The sequence below is a fragment of the Brassica oleracea genome, chromosome C1 (genome assembly GCF_000695525.1).
Source record: "Brassica oleracea var. oleracea cultivar TO1000 chromosome C1, BOL, whole genome shotgun sequence".
NCBI classification, from domain to species: domain Eukaryota; kingdom Viridiplantae; phylum Streptophyta; class Magnoliopsida; order Brassicales; family Brassicaceae; genus Brassica; species Brassica oleracea.
Window position 1 is genome coordinate 32,148,318 of NC_027748.1, and position 21,784 is coordinate 32,170,101.

Here is a 21,784-nt window from a genome sequence, read left to right on the forward strand (position 1 = left end):
CCAGATTTATGTAAGCCGAAAGAGTTAGGAGGGCTTGGTTTTCGTGACATTGAAGATTTTAATCAAGCCTTGCTGGCCAAGCAAGCTTGGAAACTGCTAAGCGATCCGCAAAGTCTACTAGCACAAGTCTACAAAGGCTGGTACTATGCTAATAAAGAGTTTTTGGAATGTGGCAAAGGGTATAGGCCATCGTATGCTTGGAGGAGTATCATATTTGGTCGAGAACTATTGATTAAGGGGCTCACAAAATCCATTGGGAATGGAAGATCTACGCTGGTGTGGGGAGACAAATGGATCATGGATGGGGTGCCTCCTCGTCCAGTTAACAGACAAACCTTCATAGATATTAATCTAAAGGTGGAAACATTACTGGATGATACAGGGAACTGGAATGTTGAGATGCTGACGGAACTTTTTCCTCCCAATGAAGTGGTCCGTATCAGACAAATGATTCCAGGTGACGTTAATGACGGCTTTGTTTGGGTTTACTCTCAACATGGTGCTTACACAGTCAAAACAAGATACGATTTGATATTGCAAGGAAAAATGGAGTCAGCAGGTCAGATCTCTCCTCAAGAACTCACTCGGATTGCCTTGAAGAAACGTGTTTGGAAAATCCCCACATTACCAAAAATTAGAATGTTCCTATGGAGGGTTATATCAGGAGCGGTGGCTGTTGCTGAGAGGCTAAATTCCAGAGGGCTGGGTGTGGAGCCGGCCTGTAAACTCTGCAATGATGGAGCAGAAACTATAAACCATGTCTTATTCCAATGCACGACGGCTTCTCGAATTTGGGCAGACGTGGGTGTAGCATTGCCTGCAGGGGTTCTACAACATTCCTTGGAAGAGAATGTGGCTTATGTTTTTGATGCAATGCAGGACTTGAGTAAGACAGAGGCTATACGACACTCTATCCCATGGGTGCTATGATTAATCTGGAAAAACAGGAACTCTGTTATCTACGCTCACGTACAAGAATCCTCAGCGAGACTTTTACGAGCCATGTTTGAAGAAGTGGAGCAATGGTTCGAGTTAAACAAGGTACAACCTCCTCGTGCTCATACGAATACGAGATTGGAGAGTGAAGATAAATGGAATCCGCCTGAGAATGGAGTCATAAAGTGTAATATTCATGCAAACTGGAGGAATGCTCATCTTCTCAGTGGTGTTGCTTGGATTGCAAGAGATCAGATAGGTAAAGTCTCATACCATGCTCGTGATGCGATAACTCACGCACCTAATCGCTTTGTGGCGGAGCTCCGAAGCGTGATATGGGCTCTTTCTAGCTTGCGGGAACTAGGAGTATCGAGAGTGACGGTTGTTGTGGATTATCATGAGGTACGTAGTAGAAGCTCTGAAGAAGCCTCAACAGTGGCCTAGATACAGAATTTTGTTGGAAAAAATCAGAAATCTCAAGGAAGAGTTTGAAAGTCTGGACTTTGATGAGGAAAAGATTTCGACCAATGGAATCGCTAAAGACATTGCGAAGAGTGTGCTTCGAGATGGACGTTTCCAATCATATTTGGCTTTGGGGGGTCCTTCCTGGCTTCATGATCGAATCGCTAGAGAAACAATCAGAAGCGAAGTTTGATTCTTATTTAGAATGTTGTCGCTGTTTTCTTCTTTATTTTCATTACCTTGACTGTCAAGGTTTGTTCTTTGTTGGGTGCTTCCACCACTTCCGATTATTAATCGATTCAGACGTTAAAAAAAAAAAAGAGTATTAGGGATAAAGATGGTCTAAACTTCTACACGTTCTCTTCAAAATGATATCACATCGTCTCCTTAATTTGAAATTGCGTCATTATCCTTTAAGCCGCCACCTTAGATTCTTAACTAATACGCACTTATTTAGAGGGCTTTCAAACAAATAAAAAATTTATTGAAAAAGTTAAGTATACCTAACAGTGATATCTCAACCATCTCAATGAATGATAACCCATATATAATTTTCATATTTTTCTGTCGCGAAATCAAAATTGAGCTCTAGTACGTAGCATTAAAGATTATAATGTTTTAGTGAATATTCTTTCATTTTCAAAGACCTAATGCTCTAGTTAACGTATAACTTCAAATTCACAAGTGAAAACCGAATCTTTAATACTTTAGAAATTTCAAACAGTTTACGCGTAATTTTAAGGACCATAGCAAAATTTGGTAAATTAATGAGTTAGGTTGTTCAAACACGGCGTCGTTAGTACATTTTTTGGTTGTTTCAGACATAAATGTCAATATATATTAAGAGAATTATTCACATTTTGATGAAAATATTAAATACAAGTATTAAAACACCATACTATTTCATAAATTTGTATAAAGTAGTTTCGATGAAAGTATATATAGTTATGAAATAATAACCATGAATCAAATAATCATAAACGCAAACACAATAAATTTCATAACACGTTAGTTTTCAAACATAACATCATGTCCAACGTTGGATCATATAATACTAGAGTTTAACCCGCACGAAGCACATATATTTTTTAATTTTATATATAACTTACATTTTGTATTTTCATTATCAAAACATTAACTTTTTATTTCATTTTAACAAATTACACACATTTTTATTAAAAAAAATTGATATCTTGTTAATGTATACGATAAGTAGATTACATACATACTACTTTATTTTGCTAAACATTTTGATTTGTATATGAAATTTAAATTTATTATTATTTAACACATTATATAATTATATAGGCACAACTTCAGCAAATATAGGATAGTCAAATACATATAAAAACAATCAATTAATTGTTAACAATAAATTTTGTAGATGTTTATTTCTAATGAAATGTGAAATCCAAAATTTAAAATGACAATTTTTAAGTAGATAAAAATAGGACTCTAATTTAATAGATTAGATTCATTAATTAAGAACTATATTTGGATAAAAAATCAAACTTGGAAAAACCTTCATAGTATATATATATATATATATATAATTATATATATAACTATTATTAACACATACTATAAGATTCTATAATACATAAATTGAATTTAACCACTCCAATAATGTTACCAAGTTGCTTCCTGCTGCAAGTGTTTACCCTTCTGTTTTTGTCTCTGAAGTTATTCCAGATGGTACGAGTATCTCTGCTTCTGCTACTGTGGCAAATATTGATTCAGCCACTATACCGACAGTTTCTACTCCAGTTGTTGCCGTTGCGTCAGTCACAAGAACTCCTGTTGTTGCCGTTTCATCAGACACAGAAAATATCCGTACTTTTATGGCTCCTTCACCTACTGAGAATATTGGTTCAATCCATGCTCCACCCACTTCAGTCTCGACCACAGTCATTCAAGCCATGGAAGCATTGCCTATTTCATCAGTTGCTACTTTGAACTCTACATCAGTATTTGATGGCCAAGTACTAGCCTCTACACCTTCATCCTTTGTTGAAATCCTCCCAACAACTACTGAGTCAGAACCATCTACTCCAGCCACCATATTTAAAGCAACAGTAACAGACACTCCTTCTAGCAATTCAGCCTTGTCTGAAAATGCTCCGCTTAATACAAACCATGCAGCTACTCTGGGAGATTTTTCAGTCACTGGGAGTGTTTTATTAACACCCCCGCCCAAAGTTTCAAATGATATTCCACCATCTACTTCTGGAGGTTTGTCTTTTACTCCTTTCACAGGTGATTGTACAGGTTATTTTAATGAATATGAAATGGCTCAAAGATCACGACATGGAAGAGAGTTGAAACCATCTCAGAAGGTCCAAGATATGCAATGGCACACGGTAAGAGGTCGCAAAAGCCGGGGCTGCCGAGGCAGAGGTCGTCACGGAGACCAAAACTAAAGTTATTTAGTGAGCTAATCCCTCTCTCAATTTCTTCAAATGCTCAGAGTGTTTTGCTTTAATTCTCTAGCTCCATATGATTTTGTCAATCATCTTTCTTTCCCAAACTTTACTTTGATCTCTATGATGTCAAAACTCATAGCCTTGTAACTTTATTTTCAGCATTGCAATTTAAATATGAAAGCCTTTTTTCAAAAAAAAATAATGTTACCAAGTCCATACCTGCTTTTCTCGTCCGCGTCTTCATAACCTCTAGCTATTTTTATATACGATCACCAACCCTTGATAACTACTAGTATAATGATTTAGTTTCTTATAAGACTTCATAATATTCGTCTACTTTAAATTAAGACCACAACACTCGATCTCCTCTTCATAATCTTCAGCTCCCGTCAGCTTATCATTAAGTTAGAATGCTCCAAACCGATCACAGCCAATCTTCTGGTAGTCCTCTTCTTCAGTCATTTTTTTAATTGAAGATCGATATCGATATCCGTATTAATTTCCAACAGTTAGTCCATAAACACTAATTAGTTATGTAACTTAATTACTATTCTTTTTAGCTGCTGTAGTGGAAAAACCTCCACAGGGGCAGTACACAGGCCCCCCGCCGATAGGCTATCCAACAAGAGATGTGATGTTGGGTGATCCTCCTGCGGCCGCAGTGGAGACGAAGTCTAAGGGCGATGGGTTTTGGAAAGGATGGTATATACATATTCTTTCAATTTACTTTTATATGATTAATACGTTGATCAATTTATTGCAAAATACTCAAAATTAAACCATGTACTGTTACGTACGTTGCTAAAGGAAATGTTGTGTGTTTTAGGTTTTCAGAAACTGTTGCTATTTTAAATAAACTCACGCATCTCTACATAAAAATTGTTAAGAGAAAAAATGGACAACTAATCTAAGTGGTCTTGTCTTTTGGCAGTTGTGCTGCCATATGCTGCTGTTGTGTTCTGGACGCATGCTTCTGAGACTCCGGAGTTTACAATTTTTATGTAAATTATTGCTGTAATAAAAAGAAGCTTATATTTGATGATAGTTGTTTTACATAATTACTCTCTATGTGGAATATACTCTGTGGATGATTGTCGTTGTTATGTTTCGGGTATATTAAGTGAACGTATTATACACTAAAGTGAATCTGGGTTGTCGAACTGTATCCATAAAACAAGTCAATTAGTACCAAATGGATGTGATAGGGTTCATCACGCGCAATTGTTAATGACCTAAACGAGAGGGTTGGGTCTGGTTAACCCAAATTGAATAATTAGATGAGAAAATGTTTTATTTTCTTTTTAAAATTTCTAACACTTACCTATATATACTTTTGTTTCTATGAAGTCAAGGAAGTGAAAATAGTTCGAATCCAACCAAGTAAAGATGATATTTCAAAAATAGGGTTTAGGGTTTAGGGTTTAGGGTTTAGGGTTTAGGGTTTAGGGTTTAGGGTTTAGGGTTTAGGGTTTAGGGTTTAGGGTTTAGGGTTTAGGGTTTAGGGTTTAGGGTTTAGGGTTTAGGGTTTAGGGTTTAGGGTTTAGGGTTTAGGGTTTAGGGTTTAGGGTTTAGGGTTTAGGGTTTAGGGTTTAGGGTTTAGGGTTTAGGGTTTAGGGTTTAGGGTTTAGGGTTTAGGGTTTAGGGTTTAGGGTTTAGGGTTTAGGGTTTAGGGTTTAGGGTTTAGGGTTTAGGGTTTAGGGTTTAGGGTTTAGGGTTTAGGGTTTAGGGTTTAGGGTTTAGGGTTTAGGGTTTAGGGTTTAGGGTTTAGGGTTTAGAGTTGATGTTTCATGGTTTAGGGTTTAGAGTTGATAATTTAGGGTTTAGAATTGATGTTTTAGGTTTAGATTAGTTAATCATATGTTTTTTTTTGTTAAAGTTAATCAAAATGTTATAAATGTCTTTTACCTTTCATTGAAGACGAGGGTAAAAGTGGTTAGTGTATACATAAAAAGAAATAATACTTTGAAAATGAGATTTTTGGCAATTTCCCAAAATTCAGATGGGAGGGTCAATCTCTAAAAATAAACATGTTTTACAGGGTTCATCTAGCCAAAATTATCAATAGTTTTTTTTTTTTTTTTTTTTTTTTTTTTTGATTAACCTGGAGGTATCTCAATCCCCAGAGGACTAACCCCTCGGCGCGAGGCAGCCCATTTGTTACTATGGGAATTAGATACTCAATTGCCTGGCCAAACACTTGGGCATATCTGAGGAGGAGGATCGAACCCGCGGCCCTTAAGACCAACGAATTCGCCTCGCGCCACTCGACCACAATCGCTTGGTTAAAATTATCAATGGTTATACCAGTAAAACATTTTTTTTAACCAATAAGTCCCCCAAGTTGTCCGTTGATCAAGTGATTCCAAGACTGCTGAAAATCCACGTAGTTTTTATAGAATTATACCAGTAAAACTTTTTGAACAGAAAATCCACCTGGATCCGCTGACCCATGTGCTAACACTGTGGCTCCGCCACTGTGTAGAGCTAGTTTTTGCAAATTCAGCAGTCTTGGAATCACTTGATCAACGGACAACTTGGGGGACTTATTAGTTAAAAAAAATGTTTGGAACAGAATTAATATCTTGATATCATACTCTGAAATGAAGTTTGAACTTAGTTTTTGTTAACAAAAAAATAGTTCAAACGTAATATTGTGTTAAGATTTTGACCTTAATTCTGTAAACCCAAACTTCTTAATAGTGATTTCTGTAGGCCCAGCCCATGTTATATGGGCCGACTTAGATTCATTTCACGCCTTTAGGGTTTCCTCGTAGCACACAATATAAACCCCAAAAACCTAATCCCTTCCGTCGTTTCTCTCAGCAACTAATCGTTTCGCCGGAAGAGGAGCCATGGTTAAGTTTCTAAAGCAGAACAAAGCGGTGATCCTCCTTCAAGGCCGTTACGCCGGCAAGAAGGCGGTGATCATCCGATCCTTCGACGACGGAAACCGCGAGCGTCCCTACGGACACTGCCTCGTAGCCGGACTCAAGAAGTACCCGAGCAAGGTCATCCGCAAGGACTCGGCCAAGAAGACGGCGAAGAAGTCGAGGGTCAAGTGTTTCATCAAGGTGGTGAATTACCAGCATCTGATGCCTACTCGTTACACGCTTGACGTGGATCTGAAGGAAGTGGCCACTCTCGAAGCACTGTCTTCGAAGGATAAGAAGGTGGCGGCTCTTAAGGAGGCCAAGGCTAAGCTCGAGGAGAGGTTCAAGACTGGAAAGAACAGGTGGTTCTTCACCAAGCTCAGGTTCTGAGAACCTTTTATCCTTTTTTTTTTTTGTAATGGAATCTACAGTATGCTTTTGTAGTTTGTGGAACATGTTTTGGATGGTTTAAGACTTAATGGTTTGAAATTTGGTTCTGGAAGTTTTGTTCTTATGATCATTTCCTATATTGGTGCTTTAATTAATATATCTCCACTGGGTTAATAGTTTAGCTGAAAGCCCCCAATTGATAAAATCTGGTTTTTAGTTTTAGAATGATGGATTGATTTGTTCTTGAAATGGGGTTTCTCTGGATTCGTTTTTCTTCAATTAGTATATGATTAAAACGTATAGGCTTTTGTTACAATAGATTTAGAATTGGTTTTGTTTATTATGACGTGTTTCTAATGTTTTTCCACTGTAGTTTCTGTCTTTGATTGTCTGAAAGCATGTTTAAAGTTGTTACTCTTGAGTTATTGATTGATCTAATGCTATCTTAGAGATAGAAGTTGATCAACAACACTACTATAAATTATTGTATTAGGTAAAAAATGAACTTTTGGTTTTCCATTTCCTCAATGTCGATATAAAGATCAAATGAGTCATTAAGAAAGATTTTATGTCAACCACTTCCAAATGTTTTGAGGCAACCATTGTCTCTTCCACTTATCATCTGAACGAACAGAACACAAGGACCAAGCTAAACAATTTCACAAAGCCAATTAATATTCAAATTAAACCTTGTGGAACCTGAACTTGAGTTTCGTATTTTCTGGCATTTGTAAACAGCACTAGTGCGATTGATTTGAATGAATTTTATCCTCGAGGCTTGGCAATAATCACTGGAGTCGAAAACTGGAAAGTGTATTTCTCAACAGCAGCAGTTTAAGGACACTCGATGTTGGTTACAACCATTTATTAGACGGGAAACTTCTTAACTCAGTCACATTGCTCTTCTTTTGAGGTTGAAATTCTTGCAAAATCCACAAGTTGACCTATTAAAAAGACTGCTTTTCGATGGCGCGACTCTGTTTTCAATTATCTAGAATCTGAAAAAACATGAAACTACTCTCTATAATCAGAAAGAGCTAATATTTATCTTGTGACAAACAACAATTCCATCTCTCTCATATCTCTCTCTCATTTAGCTGAAATCGATGATATTCGATTACGAAATTGCTTGTCTATTGCCTTTTGTAGTCGAGCCCAAGCCCGAAGGGATACTCTGTTCGCCATGTTGCCTACCATTACGCACTCTCCACAAGTAATGGATAAGTTGTCTGAAAAACTGAGAGTGAGAAAAAGGGTGGTCTTGTTCCTAGAACTGTCCAGCATAAAATAAAACCCGGAATCATGTTCCATTCATTTTCATAAGCTTCAGTTTCAGTCACCACACTCAAAGAAAATATGATTTCTATTGGAGCACTGCAGAGAATGCATGAAGTGTTGGCTTGTGTGGTGTGTGGACCAGTTTCCCATCCACCCGTTGATAACTGAATACTTTGGAGTTGCATGCGAAAACCAAATACACCGAGTCCAGTCTAGACGTAGACCTTGCGATCGAATCTGTAGCCAAGTCTGTTTAGTATTAAACTCTCCCATAAACATGCCTCTTGCACCTTTACTCTCTGTTGCAGTGTCATTAGCTCTTTTTCAATCATAATCAGCTGACCCTCCCCTCTGTGTCTTCTACAGCGTTATGAATAAAGTAGTGGAAATGGAACTTGGTCTTTCATGAAACAGTGTCCGTGGAGAAATCCCTGGATCAATTGCTCTAGTGAAAGATCTTATGGTGCTAAATCTATCAAGATGGCAACATTCCTTCATCTTTAGCGGCGAATCTGATTCAGCTCAGAGTCACTAGGCTTATCGCATAACACAGTTGTCAGGCCATATTCCTCCTGGTCTCGCCCACCTAACCAGTCATATTTTATCATAAGGCACTTCTCAGGTGTCTTTGTTGTATATATTCATCACAGAATTCACTAATTAAGACTTGCGTATTAAAAGATACTTTGCATTGTTTATGATTTTGTCATCACTAAACCCTTAACGCCATTTTGCATTCATGTGGTGAAAAGCTCGAGAAAAATGGAGTCAAAGTTGGATGCTTTATTATGCATATAACTGAACTGTGAATTGTGTAAAGCAAATGGCAAACAGTCCAAGGAGAGAGATGAGAGATTCTAAACAACTTTTTTTTGGTAACTTTGCTTCTCACTTCTTTTGCTGAGTCTTGAGTTCTTTTACCCTCTCTTCCGTAGCTTTCAATGCTTCCCCGTAGATAGTTATCAACTGCCAAAATAATAACAACACACCCAATGAGGGAGAAAAATAAAAAGAAGGGAACCGGTCACAAAATTTGTCAGACAAATAGCTCAAGAATCGTAAATTCACCTCATCGATCTCTTCAGGTGAGATGATGAGCGGTGGAGACATCATTATGCTATCACCTGCAACGCGGACTAACATCCCACGCTTCTGGCACTCGGCTCCAAAATATGCGCCAACACCTGTAAACATTAGTTGACAATGGTGTAGTGATCTTAGTAAGTTAAATGAGTTTAGGAGACTCTTTTTGTTTTTGTGTTTTTTACCCCATTCTGGTGGAAATAGTTCGTTTGGTGACTTGTTGTCTGTAAACTCAGTCCCGAGAATCAAACCCGTTCCTCTTATCTGAAAATTATCACGAAAATGCGCAACTGTTCAATCAAATACTTGAAAAGAAAAGCTGGTGAGTAATCAATCAAGAGAAACTATACATACCTCTCCAATAATAGGACTAGTCTTGGCAAAAGCTTTAAGACCATCTTGAAACCTTGGGGCAACTTTGGCCACATGCTCTGGTGTGTTCCTCTCTCTGTAATATGAATATCAACGTCAGAAAATGCTGATAAATAAAAGAGAAAATTACTCACTATGAGACAGATTTTGAGCTTTTGGCAAATTACAGTTTTAAACTCAGCACACTTGAATGAACTAGCAAAGTGACAAACTTACTTGTATATCTTTAACGCTTCAATCGCTACAGCACATGAAACTGGATGACCAGAATAAGTAAATCCATGCGAGAAAGCACCTGAAATACCAAAAAAAAAAAAAAGTGGTTTTTAAGATGAGAACATTGGAGTCTTACCAACGTTGAGCAAAACTAAAAACGTACCTAGCTTGTTGCTTTGAGAATAAATGACATCTGCTACTTCTTGACTCATAAGAATGGCTCCAATCGGCATATATGCTGAAGAAAGTGCCTGCATATGTATTTAAACATTTACCAATCGTCCGGGGAAATTTGCCAACAAGGATAAAAGGCTACTAATCGGTCTGCAAGATCTCACCTTAGCTAATGATACAAGATCTGGCTTGATGTTGTATTTGTCACAGCCAAACATTGTTCCCAGCCTTCCAAATGCACATATCACCTTAAAGGCCAAACAAAATACAAATGGTTTAACGGTATCTTTTCTTCTTGATCGATTTTGGAGTGATAATAGTGAACATGGGTTCAATTAGATATGCACATACTTCATCAGCAATGAACAGGATATCATACTTCTTAACAACTGCTTGAATCTGCGATACAGAAAGAGACCAATGTACTTGGTACATTATTACCAAGAAATAGCATAATCATTGCTAAATGTACTTAGTACCAACAAAGTTTATGAAAATGACCTTCTCAAAGTAAGTAGCAGGTGGAGGTATCACACCACCAGCACCCATGACTGGTTCAGCGATAAAAGCACCAATCTAGTAAGAAGACATTTATGTTAGATTGAGATGCCAACATTATCTTCAATGCATAAGGATGGCAATTTCAGTTGAATGTTTACTGTTTCTGGTCCCTCTTTAATGATGAGATCCTCTAAATTCTTGGCTAATCTGGTTGAGAACTCCTCTTCCGTTTCACCTGGACAAACGATTCCAAGGTTAGAATCAAAGATTACTTTTAACTTGTAAAGCGGAAGTGAGAGTCACACTCATACCTGGAAGATGAAAACGCCAATAGTGAGGGCAATCTGTGTGGAGCACAAACGGTGCAGGTAAATCAAAGTTTTGGTGCAGTGCTGGAAGGCTGAAAACAATGGATTACATTTGTTAATAAGAAAAAAGAAAATCTTTGGCACTTCTTCTAAAGAGGTACTATGTTTTATCTTACCCGGACAGACTTGCTGATATTAGAGTGGAGCCATGGTACCTGAAGATCATAGCACCGCAGTTATAAGAACATTCAGATCTTATAAAACACAGTCAAGCACACAAATATGACAAGCAAATATCGTTTTCTTACGATTTCTTTCTGGCGATAAACTTTTTCTTTTCAGGCCTTCCAAGTGCGTTATTGTAGTACCATACCAGCTTGACCTGCATAAACATACATGAGATTTATGAGCAAAAATCTTAGAGGTCAACTTCTTAGGCAATAGGGGGATAAAGGTACGGTGTATAGTTATGGAAACCTGGGTATCATTGGCCTCTGATCCACTGTTTGTAAAAAAAGCTTTGGCCATTTTATTAGCCGTGAACATGTCTAGAAGATCCTTGGCAAGATCCTGTTTTCCAAGAAAAGATATCAACAGTGATCAAATTCTCCTATATATCTATCAAGTATGCTGCACTGAGTCTTAACAGCACACTGAAAGCAGCAGCAGACTGTAGAAAACACATAATAATAATGATAACAGAAGGAAAAGTGTTGAGTACCAGAGAAGGCTTAGTAGTACGGTTCCAAAAGGAGTGATAAAACGGCAAGGTTTTCAACTGCTCCACGGCAGCAGAAACAAGGCGTGGCTCATTTCCTCCTACAAGAATTTTGGATACCAATCAAATTAAGGTTGGATCCATGCATGTACAAAGAGAAAATGATAGAAGGAAAATGAGGAATAATAAATACCTAAGGCAGTACACCATAGACCAGCGAGAGAATCAAGATACTTTTTGCCATGGTCATCATACACATAACTTCCCTGTAAGAATAATGAAAGTTTTTTAGAAAATTTTTAACACTCAACACTGATGAAAGTATTAATGGTGTATCCAAAAAGGAAAAAGAAAAGAAGAAGGATCACCTCTGATTTGGCAATGATCAAAGGATGTAAATCAGCACTCTGCCACCCAGCGGTAAAAGGTGCCAGCATATCATGCCCTTTAGACCTGCTTAGAAAAATATAGCTCTTTTCCACTATTCATAACAAGCTCATTAAGGCTTTGGTAATTTACAGAAATCATGAGTGTAAAACTGACCCAACTATGGTTTGCTTCTGGGGTGAAGCCTCTGTAGTAAAGATCCTCGAACCAGAAGAAGAAGCAGCAGCATACCTCCTGCTCTGCAAAGTAACCTGCGCATACGGGAGAGAGAGGAGAGATATATCTTATCAGTAAGGACTAGTTTGAGCTATGAAAGATGATGATCAAAATCAACTTTTTGAGTTAGTCTATAAAAGTAAAATTCCTTCGAAATCACTATTTGGAATATTATTATATAAATAAATTAAAAAGGTTCCCTGATTACTGGAGAATCCCCCAAAAAAAAGAAAAAGAATACTCCTTTTTTTCATCAAGATCCATGTCAATGATGGGAATATCAATTTGGTTATTCCAAACGAAAATAAATAAAATAGACAGTTCAACAATTCATCTGAATCCTGAACTACTAATAGTAATAGCACTAACTGTGACGAGTGCTGCCGACCAGAGAACAAATGATTTCGGTTAAATTCGTGAAAAATATCTCTAGGTAAAAGAAAAACAATCGAAGATCATCTATCTAGAAATCCTAAGAGAAGATCATCGAACGGAGCGAGTGAAGAGAAAGTCGATGGTATCGAGGAGAGAACCTGAGAGGAACGAGCCATCCGTCGGAGGCTGTTGATCATTGTCATTTCTCCGTAAGACAGAAGCTCCAAGAAACAGAGAAGATGAACCTGTTGAATGAGAGTGAGCGTTTTTTTTTTTAGATTGGTTTTTGATTAACAGACGAGACGAGGAGCAACATCATCATCGTCTTATTATAATCTCTCTGAGAGTTCCATTTGATTTTGAACTATGACGTGTCATTGAGTCATTGTTATTATTTGGAAACATTATTTTAGTGTTTTTATTCAGACAAATATTTAATTTGGCAGCCATCATAAAACGCACCAACTAGGCCAACTGGTAGATAAAAGAAATATACACATTTCAAATTTGGTTGCATAAAGTTAGCACGAGAAAATTAATTATGATTGATTATGTAAGATTTATTAGCATAATAACATATGGTGGTAATGGTGAGATAAAGAATGAAATTATTTTCAGTACTGATATAAACTGTAGTCATTGGTTACCTTCTTTAACATATGCACCCAAAAGATTACGGATTGAACCATAATTACTACTTTTAATATAAATCAGTCACATTCATATCATAGATGATAACAACACGTCACATCAGATAAACACTTTTGTCGTTCAATTATTATTATTGTTTATATAGTATAAATGCATGCATTAATGATTCAAAACTGAAATAAAATATCTTAAAAGTAAACTGCTTGCCGTTTTATAGCTCAATAAACGCTGACAAGTTCAGGTTACCACGGCGCAATGTAGCACCTGACGACGGCTTGCAATCATTCGTTCGTATCTGTGGAGAGGGGAGGGAAAACGATAAAAAAAAGAATCAAATTTTATCAAGTCAAGTCCTATCTCTTAATAATCCTTCACAAATTTAGAGTTAGAGAGATAGAAGATCAGTGACTGAAGAAAGATCACTCATTCACACACCGCTGCCGGTAAAGTTTCTAACTTTGCTTCTTCTTCTTCTTCTCCTCCTCTGGAGTTTCTAAAGTCTGCTCCTTTCTCAATTCTCCTCTTTTGATTACAAAGCTTGCTTATTTCTTGTTATAAATAGTTGATTAGTTGGGATCCAATATTGTCCGAGCTTACTCAATTTAGTTTTTTTTATGTGTTGCTTTTACTTTTGCTTAATGATCAAACCCAGGAAGAAAGTTTGTTTCTTTTTGAGTAATTCTGTTGCTAAATGCAATCCTGCAGGTTGTTCTCATCTTGGTGATCGTTGCAAGTTTTTGATACAATGGGTGCTTCAGGGAGATGGATCAAAGCATTGATTGGTTTCAATAAGTCAAGGTCTTCAAACATGGATGATCAGGTACGCTCTTTCATTACTAGAGAATCTCTTTATCTTAATTAATATGCCAGTGTTGGTTTAAAGACTGTACGTTTATTTTTGTATTTGCATTGAATGTTTGTTCAATTGGTTAAAGGTGAAGGTTGCAAGCAAGAGCCGGTTTAGGAGAAAACATTCAGTTGATTTTGACGCTGAGAAGAAGCTTCAAGATGGATTTCAAGATCCATATGCGCATAGTGTAATAGATACTTCAACTTCACTACAATCCTACTGTGGTGCACCTTATGAAGAGCAAAGTAAGGAACATTATGCTGCAACACGCATCCAAACAGCTTTTCGAGGCTTTCTGGTAATGTGTTTTCGCCTTTGTTTGTGTTGTCATTTGCTATTGTCACCGGACTGAGAAAAAGATGATACGTTCTCTCAGGCTAGAAGGGCTTTACGAGCGTTGAAGGGATTGGTTAGACTTCAAGCCCTCGTTAGAGGACACTCTGTGAGAAAACAAGCAGCTGTGACGCTTCGGTGCATGCAAGCGTTAGTAAGAGTCCAGGCTCGTGTACGGGCAAGACGTGTTCGCCTCGCCTTGGAGAGTGAAACGCGTCAGCAACTACAGCAACAGCTAGCAGATGAAGCCCGAGTTCGAGAAATAGAGGTGACATGTCACTCACTTGTCTCAGTTATTTATGATCTTCATACACTTATTTGTTATCATCTCTCAGGAAGGTTGGTGCGATGGCATTGGTTCTGTTGAACAGATCCAAGCAAAGCTGCTAAAGAGGCAGGAAGCTGCAGCTAAGCGTGAGAGGGCTATGGCATATGCTTTGACTCACCAGGTCACTCGCAACCTCTATGTTCTAGTTAATTTTGTACTAATTATATCATTCCTGAATAGTCTTGTCTCATTTTTATAGGTTTTCTCATCATTAGTACTAATCTTTTACCAAACACTATGGTAGCAAAACTGAAGCTGTAGCCAAACTCTTTGATATAGTTTTTTTTTTCTTTATTTATTGTCTTAACCTCACCCCTGAAGCTGCTTGTTAATGGAACTTCTGCAAATCAAATGGTCGCTTTTCTTGCAGTGAAAGTTATCTTTTTGCCTAACTACGGTGATGTTGTTTCTTTGTGGCTTTAAAAATATTTTTATTTTACATTTTAACTTGCTCTCTTGTAGTGGCAAGCAGGGACTAGGCAGTTATCTGCGCACAGTAGCTTTCAACCTGAGAAAAACAACTGGGGATGGAACTGGTTGGAAAGATGGATGGCTGTTCGTCCATGGGAGAACCGGTTTCTTGACAGTTACCTCATGGAGGATGCGAAATTAGGTGAAAAGAACATGGAGCTGGCTGAGATTGTGCATAAAACGCAGATGAAAAGTGCAAGCAAGACGCAAAACACTTCAAATCTTGTGTCAGGTGTTTCAAGTCAGAAGGCAACATGGCCACCATCTCTGTCTGATGGTGATTCGTCTTCTCCTGGAATATCTTCAAGCATGCCAGTGGTGTCCATGGCTATGTCAAAGAAAAAAGATCTTGCTGTAGAAGTTAACTCAAGACCTGTAGCCGGTTCGAGATCGCACAGCAATCCGGAAGAAAGATCAAGAAAGCCAGATAGATCTTCAAGAGGACGGTTGACTCTGCCAAACAGTGGTCAGATCTCTTTCTTTCCCCTTTTTATGATTTGAGTGAATAGCCCTTTTAAGTCTAGATTGTGAATGTTCTTGAGCAGGAAAGTCCTTAGGATCTCAGTCAGCTAAAGCCAACCGAGCAGGAACACTCACGCCAACATCTCAAAAAGTTGCAGTTGAAGCAACTCTGCCTACAACCAGAGAAGACGCAACTCTGAGCCAACAAAAGAGAGGCTTTCATAGAGCACTTGCCAGAGTCTCTGAGAATCGTCAGTCCAAACGCCTCTCCCATTGTCCCTGTACATACGGAGCTTCTGATAAAGAGAAACACAAAAACGTGGGGGAACACATTGGTTTTCAGACTCTAGAGCTTCTTGGTTCACCGATCAAGAAGAGAACAACGTGATATTGGCGTCTTCTGCCTTCATTGTTGTTGTTATTTATGTTATCCATCCTTTTTTCTGTGCGTAGTATTATAATATAAGGTGTTTGGGGTATATCTGTGAAACAGTTTTTGTCGGAAGAACAGACTCGTGCTTCAGGCTCTTCCCCCATGTATATAGTACGTTGTATTGTATAAGTTCTAATTTTTAAAGAGTGATTATATTACACTATCAGCTATCATAAGAATTTATTACATAGCTTATGATCTCTCTTTGAAAGGACAAAGTGGTTTAATTAAAGTGCAGGGACGAATATTTTAGCAAGTGGAAAGATACGTCAAAGTGGAGGGGCAAACACTGGAAGCTGGTGTGAGGTTGAATCTCTTCTATATCTTGCATCTTGATGATACGTTGATGCCAATCTCTCTTGTCCCTCTCTTACTTCACTCCTCGGGTTATTTCTAGTCTGGATATTAACAAGAGGTCCTCCGAAGAAGATAGAGTCACCTGTATATATCAGTCTTCTCTCGCCTTGCTGCATTGGAAGAGGAGCCTTTAACGCTGATGAATCTTGAGGTGGAATAATGGATCTTTGATTCCTAGTGCCTGGCAATCTATTGCGGACTTGAGACATTGTCGTTACATGAGCTAACGATACGTATCTCCCAGCTTCAGCATCCCAAACAACTGATGTCTTCCCCACAACTCTCAGAAGAGAAGTTGAAGGATCAGAGAGAAACAGTGGATCAGCGCTGTTTCCTCTGTGCGTGTGATGGGTTGTTGCTGTTGTTGTTGCAGAGAAGCGATGGCCGTTTACTGTAGAATATTGAGGGAGAGGAGCAAGTGTGACTGACTCGTCGTCATACTCATCCCGGCTACTTTGGCTTGGTGCAGCAAAGGAGTTTCTAGAGAGAGATGGCTTTAAATCATTGTTCCGCATCTCCTTCCTTGCAGCCACATTTGCATCTGTGCTTACACTACTAACCGTGGCGGCAACGGAACTAAGTTCATGATCAGGTAAATGGGGATTGTGTATTGGTCTCAGGACAGATGAAGATGCTCTGGCTCTGGCAGCTGCTCTCGCAGCTTCATTTGCGTCCAGCTTCGCTAGCTTCCATGCACTGCGTTTGACGGATCTTTTGGGAGCCTTGATGCCTCTCTCTGGATCTACGGTGGACGGGACCATGTGAGAGCCTAGTTGGGGAATCACTTCATCCTGCAACAGAAATAAACATCATCTCTATCTAAAACATGTATGCAAACAATTAGATGATATGTATGAGTTATAGAACACAAGTATTTGGAGTTACCTGATTATCAAACACTCTAGGTGGAGTGCACCAGACTCCCTTTCTGTGTGATGGCCCGAGAGAGCTTCCACCACTAAAGCCGGTTGTGGCAGATCCGGAGGGAGAATAGAGCACACTCTGAATCTCCTCGTCAACAGATGCTCCAGCTGGAGCCTCGCTCATGGCTCTTATTGCCAGTAAATAATCATATGTTGTAAGTCCCTACCCATAAGAATAAGACAAAGCTCACGTTGATTATATTGGAACATCCCATCAGCAAACTTTTTTACTGACCTTTTTAATGAGCAACGTGTGGAAAAAGAGAAGTTGGGCCAGATGATAACATGCCGGAATGGTAACAACAGTGCAAACACCCTAACATAACTTGCCAGAGACAAACATTAGGAACACAGGAGCTTTGTTATATCAAATGCCAAACACAACGTATGCTTACAACAACTGCCGCAAGAGGTGCTCGAGAGAAGCTACTTCCGAGTCTATTGACAATTTCTGTCTCCATTCTCTTCTTATCAGAAAATACACGCACAATCACTGCAACTCCCACTGCTGCTTCAATAATGAGCTGATGTAGAAAGTGTAACCTATATATTATTAGCGGTTTAAGTGAAAAAAATAAGTTCATTAGGAAATCATATTACATACCCAAACAAGGCTGGCAGTAATCAGAGACACAAAACTCATGTAGTTTTTGCGGCCGACACAATTGTTAAGCCACTGTATCATCCATTTCATTCCCAGTCAAAATATCCCAGACAAGAGTAACCTAGTTGCAATAAAAAAACATCAGATAGAAAGTTTACCTTGCAATGGTGATCAAAACCATCAACACATTTGTCACATCTCCTACAATGCTTGCTGGACGTATGTACCTGTGAAACATCCATAATTCAGAACAACGAGGCTTACACATATAAAGTCTAAAGAGCATACGTGTGTACACTTGACATACACAACAATAGGGACTTTAGAAAAACAATAGGGACTTATTTGTAGCTTTCTGAATCTTGGAACCATGTTATCATTATTATACCTCGCAATTGCACAACATGCAATACATACCCACTCTGCTATTTCCCTGTTCTTCTTCCTGTTTCCAGCAGTCATCAAGAACAAACACACAACAGAGCATAGCCAGAGGATTATAACAAGATTTTCTAGTAACAGAGTCCACTCTTTCATCATCTCCTACAGAACCTCTGACTACACTAGAGTTTGCTGCAAAGGTAGAACTCATTGAGACACCTGAAGGACAAGACTGCAACTGACTGCCAGATTCATTAAAACTCCTGGAGATATCTCTGGCCGATAAAGGATGAGTCCTGATTCTTGGATCCGCAGGATTAATAGCAGTACACCGAACATAAAGAACGAATACAAGAAGAGCCTGCAAACACACATAATCCATCAACACACAAGAAGAGCCTTATGGAAGTATAAAGCATTGAACATATACCACCGGAGAGTAAACACCGATCAAAACGTATTCCCAGACGCGTCCTCCGGCAAAAGGAGCGAAGAAAGCAAAGTAAGCGACCACCAACAAGCAAAACACCGTCACCGCAATCATCTAACAACCAAAACATCATCAAACTAGTAAGTAGTAGCTGTTGTCGATCGAAACATGCAGAACTGAGTTCGATTCATTACAATGGAGTACTACCTGAAGAGTGTCAGCGGGAAGTTGCCAGCCGTGTCTCCTCACCATAGCTTCTGTAGCAGCGACAAGAACCAGGGACCAACCCGAAACTCTTAATCACGTCACGACCGAGAAGATAGCAGTCTTTCTCTGACTGTGGCAGGTTTAAGTCATATTAAGTCTTGACACAATTATATTATGACTTATTCGGGTCCCATAGGAATAGCTCTGGATTCACCTAACAATAAAATTTAGTTATTTCATATTCAATATTTTTTAAAAAAGAAAACAAAATATTGTTAATTTATATTATGTTCTTAAAATAAAAAGGTGAAAAAAATTTATAATAATAGTAGTTACAATTTTTTTAAAAAAATATTCTTAACATCGTTAGCAAAACACTAGACCCTAAATCCTAAACCATAAACCGTTGGATAAATCCAAAACTGTAAATCGAAAACACTAAACCTTAAATCTTAAACCCTAAATCCTTGAGTGTTTTAATGTTTAGTGTTTTTGATTTAGAGTTTAGAATTTATTCAAAGGTTTAGGGTTTAACCAAAGGTTTAGAGTTTATTCAAAGGTTTATGATTAGAATTTAGGGTTTAGGATTTAGGATTTACTGTTTTGCTGACGTCGTTACAAATATTTTTTTTTTAATTTTTTTTTGTAACTACTATTTTTTTTTTTTTTACTTTTTTATTTTAAAAACATAATATAACTTGACAATATTTTGTTTTATTTTTTTAAAAAAATATCGAATATGAAATAACAAAATCCTATTGGTCGATGGTTCACCTATATACCCTATATACCCTATAGGATGAATCCAAAAATAACTCTTATATTATATGAGGAGTTGAGGACTAATCTCGTGGACTAATTATATTATACAAAATGACTCTGTGTCATTTTAATATTTTGTATCTTAAATTAGTTACTTTTTCAAAGTTTTCTTTTTAACTTTTGTGAGTGGAATCTGTCGAGAAATTTTAGTAGTAAACTTTTGACATTAAAATGTAAAAATTCATTTTTAGTGGAATAATTTATAAGAAACAAAAAAACTCGCCACTATTAGACTTTTTGGTTTTCTCAATATTATAAGAAATGACGAAAACAAACTAAAATATCTAATTCCATTAATTTAATTAAAAGTCATTAATGATTTTGCTTCTGAAGGTTTTGGATTTGAGTTCTACAATTGACATTTCACCAAAAAATCTATATATATAAAAATTTTTTTGTCTCCTTTCTGTTGCACCACGTCATCCGCCACATCAAAAAGTCGCGCCTTGTCCAGTCGACACGTGTGACGTCGACCAAAACTCAACGTTTCATTTAATTTAGTGTGTCATATATGTGGGCTTCTGTTTGTGTCTGGGCTTTATATTTTCTTAATAAAACCCAATCCGATAAAGAGCAATACAACGCGATGTTTTATTACAGACAATAACTCAGTCTGATTGAAAGGTTAACATCTTATTCTTCACGACACCCATCATCTTCTTCTAGGATTCATCGTGAGACATCCATCCAGTGCCGGCCCTGATGAGAAGCACACCAATCACCAGCCTTTTTAAACAAATTATCGATGTATATATATGGTACTTTAGTAAATACTATACAAAATAGGCCAAATTTTAGAAAAATGCTTGTGGTCTTTCCAATGTCAGGACCGCTACTGCATCCATCCTATTAAGAAATATCGCCATTAGTGGAGTTTCTGGAGGTTGTGTGAGAAGAATCTTCCTGATGAATCTTTGGGTCGATCTTCGTTCGCGTCTGTTCATCTTAGATTCTTCTCCTCCAAAACGTTACGGATTCACCCATTCATCGCCATTAAGAACCATCTTTACTCCTTTGACCCACAACAATCACTGCAGATCATTCAATGCTTTTATTTTTCTTCAAGGCGATGTTTTATTCACCTATAAGAAGGTCAGTCCTCAACTCCTGAACATCATCGTCTTCTCCCTCTCTATCTATTCAGTTATACTTATTGTTATTTAAAAGCAATTAGTCGCAGCTTCGTCTCCCTCCTCTGTAATCAAACCCTACACAAAACCTTTCATTAACAATCAACATTTTTTATATCGATTCAGTTTACCCACTTTGGATCGATTCAGTTTACCCACTTCGGCTCAAAGGTCTGCTCTGGGTTTTGATTTTTAGGGTCTTAGTGATGATTAGATTGCCAATCCTATGATTGTTTTCTTTGATAATTCAGGTATCGCAGTGGTTGGAAACATAGAACGCCAGGAAAAATTTCTTTAGTCATAAAAACGAAAGATTTGATGAAGAACTTTGGCTAATCTTCAATTCTTCAATTGATTATGCCACTGTCATACGTCCACAATCTCTTCGTCTGGTACCAGCAAAAGTTAGGTTTAACAAATTTTCCTCCAAATTCAATTTTCTCATGATAAAATCATCGTTATAGATGCAAATATTGTAATTTTTGATAACCATAATTTATTTCGACATGCTATTTGGAAAGGATAAAAATGGTGTCTACATATTATATGTTCTAATTTTGTAAATACCAGAAACTGATGGAGGTTTTACATGACATCTGCCAACGATGTCTCTTATTGCTTTAGACTTTAGCTACTTGCACGATGTGAAAGTTCCCGGTAAAAGATCCCCATTGTTCTCAATAAAGGTTTGTT

General features: G+C 37.7%; 3 protein-coding genes, 1 long non-coding RNA gene and 1 pseudogene across 4 annotated transcripts; 3 read left to right on the top strand and 2 right to left on the bottom strand.

Annotated features, from left to right (window-relative positions):
- The first annotated feature begins 4,069 nt into the window (after positions 1-4,069).
- LOC106297952 lies at positions 4,070-4,967 on the top strand. Its single transcript, XR_001261453.1, has 3 exons — positions 4,070-4,262; positions 4,382-4,523; positions 4,753-4,967. It is a non-coding gene; the product is annotated as an uncharacterized LOC106297952 (long non-coding RNA).
- A 1,646-nt stretch (positions 4,968-6,613) lies between these two features.
- Positions 6,614-7,218, top strand: LOC106341850 (60S ribosomal protein L27-3). Its single transcript, XM_013780581.1, has one exon. The coding sequence runs from the start codon at positions 6,674-6,676 to the stop codon at positions 7,079-7,081; it is 408 nt and encodes a 135-aa protein (XP_013636035.1). The 5' UTR covers positions 6,614-6,673; the 3' UTR covers positions 7,082-7,218.
- Positions 7,219-9,122: 1,904 nt separating this feature from the next.
- Positions 9,123-13,030, bottom strand: LOC106314343 (gamma-aminobutyrate transaminase POP2, mitochondrial-like). Its single transcript, XM_013752230.1, has 19 exons — positions 12,868-13,030; positions 12,275-12,369; positions 12,100-12,184; positions 11,925-11,997; positions 11,735-11,832; positions 11,491-11,583; positions 11,322-11,395; positions 11,190-11,228; positions 11,017-11,105; positions 10,864-10,940; positions 10,706-10,780; positions 10,556-10,603; positions 10,369-10,452; positions 10,194-10,281; positions 10,031-10,109; positions 9,797-9,890; positions 9,628-9,706; positions 9,428-9,543; positions 9,123-9,325 (listed from the first exon to the last, which is right to left on the bottom strand). Exons 1-19 carry the CDS (start codon positions 12,910-12,912, stop codon positions 9,248-9,250), a joined length of 1,509 nt encoding a protein of 502 aa, XP_013607684.1. The 5' UTR covers positions 12,913-13,030; the 3' UTR covers positions 9,123-9,247.
- A 601-nt stretch (positions 13,031-13,631) lies between these two features.
- On the top strand, positions 13,632-16,265 carry LOC106314221 (annotated as a pseudogene).
- A 25-nt stretch (positions 16,266-16,290) lies between these two features.
- Positions 16,291-19,279, bottom strand: LOC106314213 (probable protein S-acyltransferase 20). The gene is made up of 9 exons (XM_013752130.1): positions 19,140-19,279; positions 18,933-19,046; positions 18,510-18,863; positions 18,280-18,348; positions 18,122-18,193; positions 17,913-18,041; positions 17,753-17,833; positions 17,480-17,680; positions 16,291-17,385 (listed from the first exon to the last, which is right to left on the bottom strand). The coding sequence occupies exons 1-9, from the start codon at positions 19,182-19,184 to the stop codon at positions 16,507-16,509; spliced, it is 1,944 nt and encodes a 647-aa protein (XP_013607584.1). The 5' UTR covers positions 19,185-19,279; the 3' UTR covers positions 16,291-16,506.
- Positions 19,280-21,784: the final 2,505 nt, after the last annotated feature.